The sequence below is a fragment of the Anolis sagrei genome, chromosome 4, assembly GCF_037176765.1.
Source record: "Anolis sagrei isolate rAnoSag1 chromosome 4, rAnoSag1.mat, whole genome shotgun sequence".
Taxonomy (NCBI): Eukaryota; Metazoa; Chordata; class Lepidosauria; order Squamata; family Dactyloidae; genus Anolis; species Anolis sagrei.
Window position 1 is genome coordinate 243,782,768 of NC_090024.1, and position 15,096 is coordinate 243,797,863.

The following is a 15,096-nucleotide window of genomic DNA, read 5'->3' on the forward strand; positions in this document are numbered from 1 at the left end:
ATCTTGATTTGGTTACAATCGTAGAATCATAGAATCAAAGAGTTGGAAGAGACCTCATGGGCCATCCAGTCCAATCCCATTCTTCCAAGAAGCAGGAATATTGCATTCAAATCACCCCTGAGAGATGGCCATCCAGCCCCTGTTTAAAAGCTTCCAAAGAAGAGGCCTCCACCACACTCCGGGGCAGAGAGTTCCACTGCTGAACGGCTTTCACAGTCAGGAAGTTCTTCCTCATGTTCAGATGGAATGGAACAGGGGTTCCATTCCATCTGAACGGGGTTACACTCTCCCTGAAGTCACAGGTCCGCAGTTTGGGAGTCCTCCTGGATTCATCACTTACGCTTGAGGCTCAGGCGTCGGCAGTGTCCGGGAGGGCTTTTGCGCAGCTAAGACTTGTGCGCCAGCTGCAACCGTACCTCGCAAAAGTTGATTTGGTTCATGCCTTGGTCACCTCTAGAAGGGATTACTGTAATGCGCTCTACATGGGGCTGCCCTTGAAAACGGCTCGGAAATCCCACCTGGTCCAACGGGTGGCGGCCAGGATGTTAACTGGTGCACCTTCCAGAGAGAGGTCAACCCTCCTGTTTAAGGAGCTCCATTGGCTGCCGTTTACCTACCGAGCCCAATTCAAGGTGCAGGTGCTTACCTACAAAGCCCTAAACGGTTTGGGACCTGCCTATCTGCGTGACCGCATCTCCGTTTATGAACCCACGTGCTCCCTTCATTCATCCGGAGAGGCCCTGCTCGCGATCCCTCCTGCGTCACAGGCGCGTTTGGTGGGAACGAGAGACAGGGCCTTCTCTGTGGTTGGCCCCGACTTTGGAACACCCTCCCCAAAGACATTAGACTAGCACCCATGTTGGCAGTCTTTAGGAAGAACTTGAAGACCTGGCTATTCTGATATGCCTTTCTAGAATAGGATAACTTCCAGCACTACGTCCCAGAAGCACTTTATTAGAGTTTAAGACTCTCTGCACATTGCACTTGCCCAGAATCCCAACATACCACCTGCCACACCCAGCACTTTTTTAACCTGTACCCATCACTGGCCTGGCCCTGGTTTTATTGCATAATGGTGTAATGTTTGTTATTGCTTATGTTTTTAATTTGCTTGAATTCTATTGTTATTGTTTTGCTGTTGTTGTGTTGAGGCCTTGGCCTTTGTAAGCCGCATCGAGTCCTGCGGGAGATGCTAGTGGGGTACAAATAAAGTTTAATAATAATAATAATAATCTCCTCTCTTGTAGTTTGAAGCCATTGTTCTGCGTCCTAGTCTCCAGGGAAGCAGAAAACTAGCTAGCTCCCTCCTCCCTGTGGCTTCCTCTCACATATTTACATATGGCTATCATATCTCCTCTCAGCCTTCTCTTCTTCAGGCTGAACATGCCCAGCTCCTTTAGCCGCTCCTCATAGGGCTTGTTCTCCAGACCCTTGATCATTCCAGTCGCCCTCCTCTGGAGACAAACAAAATTCCTCACCCTACTTCAGCGAAAATAGCAGTGAGTCCCAGACTAACCTAACTCAGGCTGTCTTCAGAGCAATTAGCTAGCTCTCAACAGAGTCCTTTACCGCTAATTTACTCCACCTAGCGAGCAAACCCCTTGTGTTGTCACCCACAAGTAATCAGGAGGCTACTTGACCCTTATGCAGCCTTGCCTGACACAAACGCTCTCTCTCAGTAAAACCTAGTCTCAAAAGCACTTCTGTTCCCAAATCCCAACTCCTCTTCTCACTTAGAAGCTGAAACTTTTCCCCTCAACACTTGGCTCCTCCCATCTGCTCTAGCCAATCCCAGGAGACCTCCAGCTCCTCCCATCTTCTAACTTTTCTCTCTCAAGATGTCTGCTTCCCTGCCTTACACTCCCAAAATGGAGGTTTGCCTTACTGTTATCCCAGGCTTCTACTTCGGCCTACTAGGTAAGAGTCATTACAGATGGGAAGGCATTAGTAGCCAAAACATGGGCGAGAGAGCATGCTGATCACATTTGCAGATGACACCAAATTAGGAGGAATGGCGAATGCCTCAGAAGACAGGGTCAGAATACAAAATGACTTTAGAGAGCGGGGCCAAAGCTAAGAAAATGAATTTTGTAGGCAGACAAAAATGAAATGTACAGATATAGCATGGATGAATAACAATAATAATACTTTATTTATACCCCGCCACCATTGCCCGAAGGGTCTCAGGCTGGACAATTTACACAGTAAGGAGGAAACCATGAAAATGTACAAAATCTGGCTACCAGTATTAAAAAACTCTAAAATTACAACAGCACAACAACAGAGAGGAAACAATCAGGGACATCTAATCACCTCTCAACAAAAGATTGCCCCAGCTACCAACAACCCACACCAAACAACTGAATCACTGGGTTGTTGTAAGTTTTTTCGCGCTATATAGCCATGTTCTAGAACAGTGTTTCTCAACCTGGGGGTCGGGACCCCTAGGGGGGTCACAAGGGGGTGTCAGAGGGGTCACCAAAGCCCATCAGAAAACACAGTATTTTCTGTTGGTCATGGGGGCTCTGTGTGGGAAGTTTGGCCCAATTCTATCATTGGTGAGGTTCAAAATGCTCTTTGATTGTAGGTGAACTATAAATCCCAGCAACTATAGCTCCCAAATGTCAAGGTCTATTTTCCCCAAACTCTACCAGTGTTCACATTTGGGAACATTGAGTATTCATGCCAAGTTTGGTCCAGATCCATCATTGCTTGAGTCCACCATGCTCTCTGGATGTAGGTGAACTACAACTCCAAAACTCAAGATCAATGCCCACCAAATCCTTCTGGTAATTTCCATTGGTCATAGGAGTTCTGTGTGCCAAGTTTGGTTGAATTCCATAATTGATGGAGTTCAGAATGTTCTTTGTTTGTAGGGTAACTATAAATCCCAGCAACTACTACTCCCAAATGACAACATCTCCCCAACCCCACCAGTTTTCAAATTTGGGCGTATAGAGTATTTCTGCAAACTTTGGTCCAGTGAATGAAAATACATCCTGCATATCAGATATTTATATTACGATTCATAACAGGAGCAAAATGACAGTTATGAAGTAGAAGCAAAAATAATGTTATGGTTGGGGGTCACCACAACATGAGGAACTGTATTAAGGGGTCGCGGCATTAGGAAGGTTGAGAACCACTGTTCTAGAGGCATTCTCTCCTGACATTTCACCTGCATCTATGGCAAGCATCCTCAGAGGTAGTGAGGTCTGTTGGAACTAGGAAAAAGGGTTTATATATCTGGAATGACCAGGGTGGGACAAAGGACTCTTGTCTGCTGGAGCTAGGTGTGAATGTTTCAACTGACCACCTTGATTAGCATTTGATGGCCTGGCAGTGCCTGGGGCAATCTTTTGTTGAGACGTGGTTAGATGTCCTTGATTGTTTCCTCTCTGTTTTGCTGTTGTAAGTTTAGAGTTTTTTTTTAATACTGGTTGCCAGATTTTGTACATTTTCATGGTTTCCTCCTTTCTGTTGAAGTTGTCTGAAATGGCAGGGAGAAGGTTTGAGTAAAAGAGGCAAGGAGAGGTCCGGAGGTCTCAAAAGCACGGATTTTATTTCCAGCTGGGACCCTGGAGTGGACTATGTCCAAAAGCATCCAGAGCCCCGATAGAGGCGTTGACTGTGCCTTTTATAGCCTCCAAATGCAGGCAAACAAAGAACATGCATCTACATACATTGACCTCATTCACTACGTCACCTTAGCATCATAAGAATATCTAGTTCTATTTTCCAACATGCAAAAGGCATGTCTCTGTGTATTTCTAGGAGCACCTTACATCCATCAGGGGCCTGCTTTTGACCTGTCAGGAGGGAGAGGGGGGCTCCTTACTTAGAGCCTAGTTGTACCAGTCTGTTGCCACATGGACAGGCTTATCTCTCTCCAGGAATGTATAGATAACATGCCCCTCTCTTCAGCCCCCCTCTTGCTGTGCCTGGACAGCAGTTCATGGAATCATAGAATCAAAGAGTTGGAAGAGACCTCATGGGCCATCCAGTCCAACCTCATTCTGCCAAGAAGCAGGAATATTGCATTCAAATCACCCCTGACAGATGGCCAGATGTTTAAAAGCTTCCAAAGAAGGAGCCTCCACCACACTCCGGGGCAGAGAGTTCCACTGCTGAACGGCTCTCACAGTCAGGAAGTTCTTCCTAATGTTCAGATGGAATCTCCTTTCTTGTCGTTTGAAGCCATTGTTCCATTGCGTCCTGGTCTCCAAGGAAACAGAAAACAAGCTTGCTCCCTCCTCCTCCCTGTGGCTTCCTCTCACATATTTATACATGGCTATCATATCTCCTCTCAGCCTTCTCTTCTTCAGGCTAAACATGCCCAGCTCCTTAAGCCGCTCCTCATAGGGCTTGTTCTCCAGACCCTTGATCATTTTAGTCGCCCTCCTCTGGACACATTCCAGCTTGTCAATATCTCTCTTTCAGTTCTCCTTCAGCATTCTCTCTAATACAGAGAGAACTTGATTTTTCTATACATTTCAGTGCTTGTAAAGTACATACAATTTATACATAAATAAATATCTATTTTTCCAATATCTCCTCATCAGTCCACATCCTTGTGGATTTCAATGGCTTCTCTGTGTAGCCTGACATGGTGGTTGTTAGAGTGGTCCAGCATTTCTGTGTTCTCAAATAATATCCTGTGTCCAGGCTGGTACATTCGGATTCAACCCCACCACCACCACCACCACCACCATCACCTTTCCTGCATGGTTTCAAAACCACTTCGGATGTTCATATGTTTTTTCCAAATTTCAGTCATTTCTGAACGAACCTGTCCAACCCTACTAATCAATGCCTGTCTTGAGTAGAGAATGATACAAATAAATATATCTAAAACTATGTGATCCTCCAAACAATGCTATGAAATGGTGAAATCAAAATGGCAAAAAACAAATATTGACTGGCATGTCAAAAGGATTTCTTTGCTGACAGTTTTGCCTTGCCGAGAGTGATAGGACTGTGGAGGACTTTTTATCTTTGATGGCTATTTTGTATCTTTGTGTAATTGCTGTTGTAAACTGTCTTGGGCCTTTATAGAACGTGTCCCAAATAAATAAATAGATGTCACCAAGGTAGTTGGAGTCCCCCGAGGCGCAGTTGGTCAAACTCCTGTGCCGGCAGGACTGAAGACCGACAGGTTGCAGGTTCTTATCCAGGGAGAGTGTGGATGAGCTCCCTCTATCAGCTCCAGCTCCTCATGCGGGGACACGAGAGAAGCCTCCCACAAGGATGATAAAACATCAAAACATCCGGGCGTCCCCTGCGCAACGTCATTGCAGACGGACAATTCCCTCACACCAGAAGCAACTTGCAGTTTCTCAAGTTGCTCCTGACACGACAAAAACAAAACAAAACAAAACAAAAGAAAACAAAACAAAACAAAAACTCAAGGTAGTTATTTAATATGACACCTAGGAGATGGGAGCCAACTTTAAAGAGAAAATTCTTTGATGTTTCATAAACACCTTATATACAGAGTCCGAAGGTAATGGTACAGTATACACTAGGGCTGGGCGGTTTCGTTTCGTTAATTCGTAATTCGTTAATAATTCGTTATTTTTTTCAATTACAAAACGATAACGAACCATTCTGGAGCAATTATTAAAAAAACGAATTTTTAAACCTGTTTTGTAAATGCTTCGTATTTCGTTATTGTATTCGTTTCGTTATTGTTCTGAGGTCGTTTCATTATTATTTCCGCATGTCTGGGCCAGTTTTATGGTTTAATTAGTGAAAAAAAATTATAATATCACACCAACAGTCAACAACAGAGGGAGAGGAAAGCTTCAGAAGGTTTTGGAGGTTTTTTAGCGTATTTCGCGGTCGCGTCCGCCATTAACGAATCGATTCATTATTGTTTCGGAAATTGATTCGTTAATTTTTTACCATTTACGAAATTTCGTAAATATCGAACTTTTTAAAAGGAAAATTTTGTAATTATTTTAAATATCGAAACAAAAAAACCCCCTAAATACAAATCGATTTTAGAAACAAATTTTTTCCGTTGTTACCCAGGCCTAGTATACACAATATCTTTAAGAATCTTAAATGCGTGGAACAAAGTTTCGGAATGTTGAACCACCAGAAAGCAAAGGTAAACAATTTCAGAGTACTTTAGTTTGGATTTTGGATTCCCGAGTAAGAGCTGTGTGCTGGTACAGCTGTACCAAGAGCTCCAACTTTATTTTCTTTCTGATATCTGTTTGCAGTCATAGGGCAGGCCTCCTGTCCATCATAATTAAGCTTTGGTTCCGCCCCTTGTTCAGGGCTCTGGGAGGGAAAGGAGCCATTTTTTGGGCAGTCTCACATAAGGAAGCTAAACTACAGGACGTAGACCAGCTCGTCCCGTAGAAAAGCTTCTTTTCTCAAGAACATCCGGGGAAACAGAAACAGAAATTCCAGGGAAAAAGGTCCCAAGGCTCTGGTTGAGAGCTCACAGCCTCACAGCAATCAGAGGGGAAACAGCCCTGAAGTTTTCAAAGAATTCTCTGAGGGAGGACAGCATTACAGATCCACGGAACTCCATCTGAAATATCTACAAGCCTCGGCTGGTAGGTCTACTCGATACCCAGATGCATTTGGAATCGGTAGTAGGACCCACATCGATGAGGCATAGATAGTAAACAGCCTGGGAGAGGTTAAATAGGGTTTTTTTTTCCTACAGAGAAAGTACAGTTAATTAAAGTCAGGTACCAGCCCATTGAGGACTAGACTTAGAAAGCCTTGAAGTGTTGTTTGAACCATTGAAGATTTGTTGTTTGTTCCATAATAAAGACTTTGTTGTATCATTAAAGACTCTAAAGACCATCACTTCAGAAAAATCCCTGAGAACCTCTCTTTGAGGCACCCTGGCTTCCCGCTGGGCTTAAAGTATACATCCTATAGAAAAGACAGCTGTTACAGGTCCAGCTGCTTAGCCAAACCGCAGGGGGAAATGTGACTCTTCACTGGCTCTTATTCTCTTTCTTCGTCCTGCAGTTATGCCCCATTGCAAAGAATATCTATAATGAAGCGAAGCTGATATGGCTGAACTCTGCAAATGGTGAGAACCTTATGTCTGAACCCTCCAAGAACTTATTAATATCTCTGCTGACTTTCACTAATATGTAAAATCCTGCTGTGGTGGCGGTGCTCCCATGAGCATTGGGAAAACCCAGGAGGAGTAATTTCTGGAAATGAAGGTTGCTTTGCAATATTGTGGGGCGGGTTCAAGTGCATAAGGTGAGAATGGGTAGATGTGAATCATTCCCACAAAGAAGCAAAACTAATATGTGTACCTAGAACTCTGCTTTTCCCTTGGTCTCCCACATAAGTTTCTTTCTCTGTTCCAAAACTGGGTTGTTGTAGGTTTTTCGGGCTGTGTGGCCATGTTCTAGAAGCTTTCTGTCCTGACGTTTCGCCTGCATTTACGGCAGGCATCCTCAGAGGTTGTGAGGTTTGTTGGAAACTAGGAAAATTTATTTATTATTTGGGTTATTGTAGGTTTTTTTGGGCTATATGGCCATGTTCTAGAGGCATTCTCTCCTGATGTTTCGCCTGCATCTATGGCAAGCATCCTCAGAGGTAGTGAGGTCTGTTGGAACTAGGACAAAGGGTTTATATATCTGTGGAAAGGCCAGGGTGGGACAAAGAACTCTTGTCTGCTGGAGCTAGGCATGAATGTTTCAACTGACCACCTTGATTAGCATTTGATGGCCTGGAAGTGCCTTGAGCAATCTTTTGTTGAGAGGTGATTAGATGTCCCTGATTGTTTTCCCTCTGTTGTTTTGCTGTTGTAATTTTAGAGTTTTTTAATACTGGTAGCCAGATTTTGTTCATTTTCATGGTTTCCTCCTTTCTGTTGAGTTGTCCACATGCTTGTGGATTTCAGTGGCTTCTCAGTGGCTTCTGATGAACCAACCTGGACACAGCAGATTATTTGAGAACACAGAAATGCTGGGCCACTCTCACAACCACCATGTCAGACTACACAGAGAAGCCATTGACATCCACAAGCAGGTGGACAATTTCAACAGAAAGGAGGAAACCATGAAAATGAACAAAGTCTGGCTACCAGTATTAAAATACTCTAAAATTACAACAGCACAACAACAGAGAGGAAACAAACAAGGACATCTAATCACCTCTCAACAAAAGATTGCTCCAGGCACTTCCAGGCTATCAAATGCTAATCAAGGTGGTCAGTTGAAACATTCACACCTAGCTCCAGCAGACAAGAGTCCTTTGTCCCACCCTGGTCATTCCACAGATATATAAACCCATTTTCCTAATTCCAACAGACCCTACAACCTCTGAGGATGCTTGCCATAGATGCAGGCAAAACATCAGGAGAGAATGCCTCTAAACCATGGCCATATAGCCCGAAAAAACCTACAACAACCCAATCATTTGTTGTGTTTCCACACAGTGGTTCTTCCCGTGGGCGCCTTTGGAAATCTGAAGTTTCAGTTGGCAGCCTTACCTCTGATAAAACCTGGTTATGTTGGAATAGATTTAAGTGTGAGTATCAGCAACAGAAATAAATAACCGCTTATAGCTCTATCTGCACTCTTTTTCCGCCTTCGATTTGTTAACACTAAACCAAAGAGGAACTCAAGCACCTGAGAGGGTCTCATACCTTTGCCTTCACTGTCTTTTCAGGTTGTTTTCCAATACAAAACATCAGGCGAAATTGTCTCCATCCCCGACACAGCTGTTTCTATTGCCATGCCGTCTCTGGACAACCATGGTTTCTGCGTATCTATTTGTTCATCTGCAATTAATATTCTGCTGCATGTTGTTACCCCCAGAGTACCTCTGGAACTGAGCAATAGCCCAACAGTGGTGAGTTCTCTCTCTCCGATAGTTAACTCTAACCCCAAATGGCAAGGTGAGTGCTATTGGACTTCATGGCATGCAGTTGCTATTCCACAGTGGTTGCGCTATCACCAATAGTGACGTGAGCAGTTGAGCACCCTTGTTCTTCCAACGCTCTAAATTTGAGTAATTACACAGATTTGCGATCTATGTTCCTGTGGTTGTACCACATACCTTTGTAAACTCGCCATCCTCCAGGTCCACTGCTTCCTAATTTCTTTTTAAAAGCAATTTTTCAGTTCCAGGAATGGTGATTTGGTTAAAGTCAAAATAATACTGCAAATTAAAAAGCAAATTACTTGGGAAAAGCAAGGCAGAGAGAAGATTCCCGCTCCCTGATATCACGTAACTTGTCCTCGTGGACAACAAGTTAAACATGAGCCAACAATGTGATGTGGCGGCAAAAAAAGGCAATGGGATTTTGGCTTGCATCAATAGGAGCATAGTGTCTAGATCTAAGGAAGTCATGCTCCCCATGCTCTATTCTGCTTTGGTTAGACCACATCTGGAATATTGTGTCCAATTCTGGGCACCACAATTCAAGAGAGATATTGACAAGCTGGAATGTGTCCAGAGGAGGGCGACTAAAATGATCAAGGGTCTGGAGAACAAGCCATATGAGGAGCGGCTTAGGGAACTGGGCATGTTTAGCCTGAAGAAGAGAAGCCTGAGAGGAGATATGATAGCCATGTATAAATATGTGAGAGGAAGCCACAGGGAGGAGGGAGCAAGCTTGTTTTCTGCTTCCTTGGAGACTAGGACGCGGAACAATGGCTTCAAACTACAAGAGAGGAGATTCCATCTGAACATGAGGAAGAACTTCCTGACGGTGAGAGCCGTTCAGCAGTGGAACTCTCTGCCCCGGAGTGTGGTGGAGGCTCCTTCTTTGGAAGCTTTTAAGCAGAGGCTGGATGGCCATCTGTCAGGGGTGCTTTGAATGCAATATTCCTGCTTCTTGGCAGAATGGGGTTGGACTGGATGGCCCATGAGGTCTCTTCCAACTCTTTGATTATATGATTCTATGATTCCAACATGCTGGCACAGAGATATTTTATTATTATTTTCATTTATTTACAGTGTTTATATTCAGCCCTTCTCACCCTGCAGGGGACTCAGGGAGGGTTGCAATGCACATATACATGGCAAACATTCAATGCCATTTAGACATACAACATATATAGATTGATGCAGAGGCGAATGTGTCTACCTGAAAGTGGGGAACCGGGATAGTTTGAGGAGTCTGCTTGTGTACCGACCACCTCGCAACACAGCAATCTCTCTGCCTGAACTTGCAGAGGTGGTCTCTAGCTAGGTATTGGTGTCTCAGCGACTGGTAGTGCTGAGGGACTTTAACATTTATTTATTTATTTATTTACAGTATTTATATTCTGCCCTTCTTACCCAGCAGGGGACTCAGGGAAGATTACATAGCAAACATTCAGTGCCATAAGACCCACAACATATATAGACAGGCACAGAGGCCATTTAGCATTCCAGCTTTCTGGCTTCATGAGGGTATGCTCGATTCCAGCCACCAGGGGAGCTGTTGCTTCACTGTCCATTTGTGACACTGAGTCCTTTGATGAAGTACTTCCTCATGCTTTCACGTGCTGCTGCAGATTTTTATGGCATCGTAAAGTAGTTACATTAGCCTCCCCGCATAAAGCGGTACCTAAATTTCCTACTTGACAGATGCAACTGTGTATTGTCGAAGGCTTTCATGGCCGGAATCACTCAGTTCTTGTGGGTTTTTTCGGGCTATATGGCCATGTTCTAGAGGCATTTCTCCTGACGTTTCGCCTGCATCTATGGCAAGCATCCTCAGAGGTAGAAGGTAGATATCCTCTACCTCTGAGGATGCTTGCCATAGATGCAGGCGAAACGTCAGGAGAAATGCCTCTAGAACATGGCCATATAGCCCGAAAAAACCCACAAGAACTGAGAGATGCAACTGTCTTTTGGGCTGCATAGCTGCTCTGAGTCCCCCACCCCCTGGGGGTTGAGAAGGGCGGGGTAAAAATGCTGTAAATAAATAAATAAATAAATAGGTCGACAGCAAGCTAGACTATTAGTGGTTGGGAGCTTACTCCGACCCGGGCTGGCTTTGAAGTCATGACCTCTCGATCAGTAGTGATTTAATGCAGCTGGCTACTAACTAGCTGTGCCACAGCCCGGTCCATTATCACACTATGTATTCATATACTGATTCATATACTGATTTTATGTTTATTGATATCCCACACAAGGTAGGCGATGGAAATGTTATGAAATTTCACTTATTGCCCAACAAAGAAAAACAACTGCCCTCAAAAGAAACCTGGATTATGCTTATTATTGCCTTTCTCCACCCCTAAGGGGACTCAAGGTGGATGATAGAAGTTCTAGAACTGGCAGAAACAAGCAAGTTGTCTTCCTTGATCAAAGAGAAGTCAACTGCCAATCTTTCAAGAGAATGTGAATTGTCTATATCATTTATAAAGAGGAAAGAGATGCAAAAATATTTGTGGTCTTTGAAGATTAAATAAAAATAATGCAACAGTGAGAAACAATAGGGAAAGTGATTAAGGTAAGTAGTTAGCAGGATCACAGTTCTCCCTGGATAGATCTTCTGCCTCATACATAGACAGACCCAAGGCTCAAGGAGAGCTACATATTCTTTGTCGCATTGCATTAACACTCATAGTCATTTTACTTCCTTTGGGGAGCTTCCAGGCAGTGTCAAAATGCAGGTTTTAAAAGTGAGGAAAATAATTCTGGAACTTGACAACAAGTCCACATTCAGACCTGTCAATAACCCTGCCATCCTCACACTTCCATTTGAAGCAAATCAAAATGGAAAGCAGAAGAGGGATATCCGGCCGAAGTTTTTTTTTTTTTTAATTCTGTGAGACTTCCTGGACCTCATATGCACTCATGTGGAGATCCTAATGTACACAAAAATAAATTTCTCATTCTCTCTCTTCACCCAACTCTACATTCAAGCTGTGTTTAATATTATAAAGTTCTAAAGAAAGGAATTGTGACAGAGTTCTAATTGCTTTCCAACTCTGCTTCCCTTTAGCCACCTCTGTGTCTGTGGCTCTCGGTTTTTTAATATCACTGTATAAATAATGGTTTTTTGTTCCTTGTATATCACTCAATGCAATGTTATATAAGTTGGTTATACATTTAATATTGTACTAGCTGTACCCGCCACGCGTTGCGGTGGCCAACCTTCCTTCTTTCTCTCCTTCCTTCACTCCCTTTTTCCTTCTCTTCTTCCTTCCTTCTCTATCTCTTCCTTCCCCCTTTTTCTTTCTCTTCTGCTGTCTCTCTTTTCTTCTTTCCTTCTTTCCTTCTTTCCTTCCCTCCCTTTCTCTACATCTTCCCCCCTTCATTTACTCCCTCTTTCCTTCCTTCTTTCCCTTTTTTCTTTTTTCTCGCCTTTCTTCTTTCTCTAACTTTCCTTCCTTCCCCCTTTTTCTTTTCCTCTTTTTCTTTCCCTCTTTCTATCCTTTCTTCCTTCTCTACCTCTTTCTTTCCCTCTATCTTTGCTTCCATGCTTCCTTCTTCCTTTCCTTCCTTCTTTCCCTTTTTTCTTTTTTCTCGCCTTCCTTCTTTCTCTAACTTTCCTTCCTTCCCCCTTTTTCTTTTCCTCTTTTTCTTTCCCTCTTTCTATCCTTTCTTCCTTCTCTACCTCTTTCTTTCCCTCTATCTTTGCTTCCATGCTTCCTTCTTCTTTTCCTTCCTTCTTTCCCTTTTTTCTTTTTTCTCGCCTTCCTTCTTTCTCTAACTTTCCTTCCTTCCCCCTTTTTCTTTTCCTCTTTTTCTTTCCCTCTTTCTATCCTTTCTTCCTTCTCTACCTCTTTCTTTCCCTCTATCTTTGCTTCCATGCTTCCTTCTTCCTTTCCTTCCTTCTTTCCCTTTTTCCTTTTTTCTCGCCTTCCTTCTTTCTCTAACTTTCCTTCCTTCCCCCTTTTTCTTTTCCTCTTTTTCTTTCCCTCTTTCTATCCTTTCTTCCTTCTCTACCTCTTTCTTTCCCTCTATCTTTGCTTCCATGCTTCCTTCATCCTTTCCTTGCTTCTTTCTTTCTTTCTTTCTTTCTTTCTTTCTTTCTTTCTTTCTTTTTCCTCCCCTTCCCTCCCTCTTTCTTCCCTTTTTACTGTATTGTCATTTAGCTTTTTGTCATTTAGCTTTTTTGGGGGCTTTTTAAGTCCCCTTTGCTGTGTTTTTCAGTGTTTTTGAGTGAAAGGACATACATTGGGTTGTTAGGTATGTTGTGTCCAAATTTGGTGTCAATTCCCCCAGTGGTTTTTTTAGTTCTGTTAATCCCACAAACGAACATTACATTTTTATTTATATAGATTATATAAGCTGCAAAATAAACATTTACCTTTGTGATTTATGTACTATGACTTGTAGTGGATTTGTGTTTCTTACGATTTTGAGAATCTATTGTCTTTTGTGCTCTCCATTTTTTGACAGACCAATCAGCTGTTCAGGCTTTTACAACACATATGTGCACTGGAGCAGTTCACACAAGGGGGTGTGAAGGAAGTCACATGTTTTGCATAACTACAGGGATATACAATCATGTGAAGATGCACTTTTTTTTTGGCCAGAATCAAGTTTTAAGTGTATCTTTCAAACACGTGCTTTTCAGCCGTTAACCCGATTCTGTCTGTACTTTCCCCAAATCATTGTTTAGCCACCCCTACTTCTGGGTTTGTGGTATGTGTAGTACAGCCCTGACTTATAGTATTGAATGCAAAGTGAGTAACAAGGTGTGTGGTTCTCAGATGTATGCACTAATGCTCTTCCTTCCATTCCTTACAACAGTTCTCTAAAGCTGAGGAACTGAAGGATGCTCTTCTGGCTCTGGTTCCATCTAGGGTGAGTGATGCCTTTCCAAAGGTAGCCAAACACACACACGGTTCTCTGAAATGAAAGGCCATCTTGAAAACAGTATGGTACAGAAGGACTTTTGGACAAAATATGCCACTGGAGATCCTAGAAAAAGCCTAGAGAGGGCATATTCATGGGGTCACCATAAGTGGGGTCAGGTGGCTTAAAGGCACACACACATTACATAGAGCAAAAATAATTCTCTTTGTATTGTCGAAGGCTTTCATGGCCGGAATTACTGGGTTGTTGTAGTTTTTTTCAGGCTATATGGCCATGGTCTGGAGGCATTCTCTCCTGACGTTTCGCCTGCATCTATGGTAAGCATCCTCAGAGGTAGTGAGGTCTGTTGGAACTAGGAAAATGGGTTTATATATCTGTGGAATGACCAGGGTGGGACAAAGGTCTGCTGGAGCTATCAGAAGGCTGCAAGACTGAGAACAAGCCACGAGAATAAAGACGAAGATCCACCCAGAGGAAAAGTGGAAGTGAACCACTGACCGCAGATGAGGAATGAGGAAACACAACATGCAAACCACCTACAGACCCACCAAGAAAATCCAACCAATGCTACTTTCAGCAAAGGACAAGAGGGATCTTCTCACCTCTGCAGGAGTCTACCGTGTACCATGCAGCTGTGGACAAGTCTACATAGGGACCACCAAACGCAGCAGCATTGCCCAAACACGAATCAAGGAACATGAAAGTCATAGATGCAGGCGAAATGTCAGGAGAGAATGCCTCTAGAACATGGCCATATAGCCCGAAAAAACCTACAACAACCTAATAATTCCCTTTGTTTTGGGAAATAAGCTCTCTTTGAAGTAGTAAAGCTTTAATTCAAGGAAAACAGGAACAAGCTACAATATCCCAGTTATGGTCAGAACTGCCAAGAATTACAAGCACCATACAATATGTAGGTAACACAATTCAAATATTTCATGTACTATTCCTCATTACTCGAAATGCAGTATATGTTGCTCTTTTCCATCATTAGCCAAGTAATCTCATTCCCACTGTTTTTTGGCATTCACATGAGAAAAACCATGAGTCGATTCATGACCCTACCAAGAAAATAATAACTCAATCTAAACAAGATAGCCCTGCACCCCTACCAGATGCAGTTGTGGTGTACCTGTCTGCTATCAATCAGTTTTCTCATATTAACCATTATGTCATACAATCATAGAGTTGGAGGTGATCTCATGGGCCATCCAGTCCAACCCCATTCTGCCAAGAAGCAGGAATATTGCATTCAAATCACCCCTGACAGATGGCCATCCAGCCCCTGTTTAAAAGCTTCCAAAGAAGGAGCCTCCACCACACTCCGGGGCAGAGAGT

General features: G+C 43.2%; 1 protein-coding gene across 1 annotated transcript in view; it reads left to right on the plus strand.

The window, feature by feature from the left end:
- The window catches only part of LOC137096866 (BPI fold-containing family B member 3-like), a 73,716-nt gene that overhangs the window by 22,072 nt on the left and 36,548 nt on the right, over window positions 1–15,096 (plus strand). The window contains exons 6-9 of the mRNA XM_067467119.1: window positions 6,997–7,060; window positions 8,426–8,517; window positions 8,659–8,841; window positions 13,693–13,767. Coding sequence (XP_067323220.1) covers window positions 6,997–7,060; window positions 8,426–8,517; window positions 8,659–8,841; window positions 13,693–13,767 — 414 coding nt within the window. The remainder of the gene's footprint in view (window positions 1–6,996; window positions 7,061–8,425; window positions 8,518–8,658; window positions 8,842–13,692; window positions 13,768–15,096) is intronic.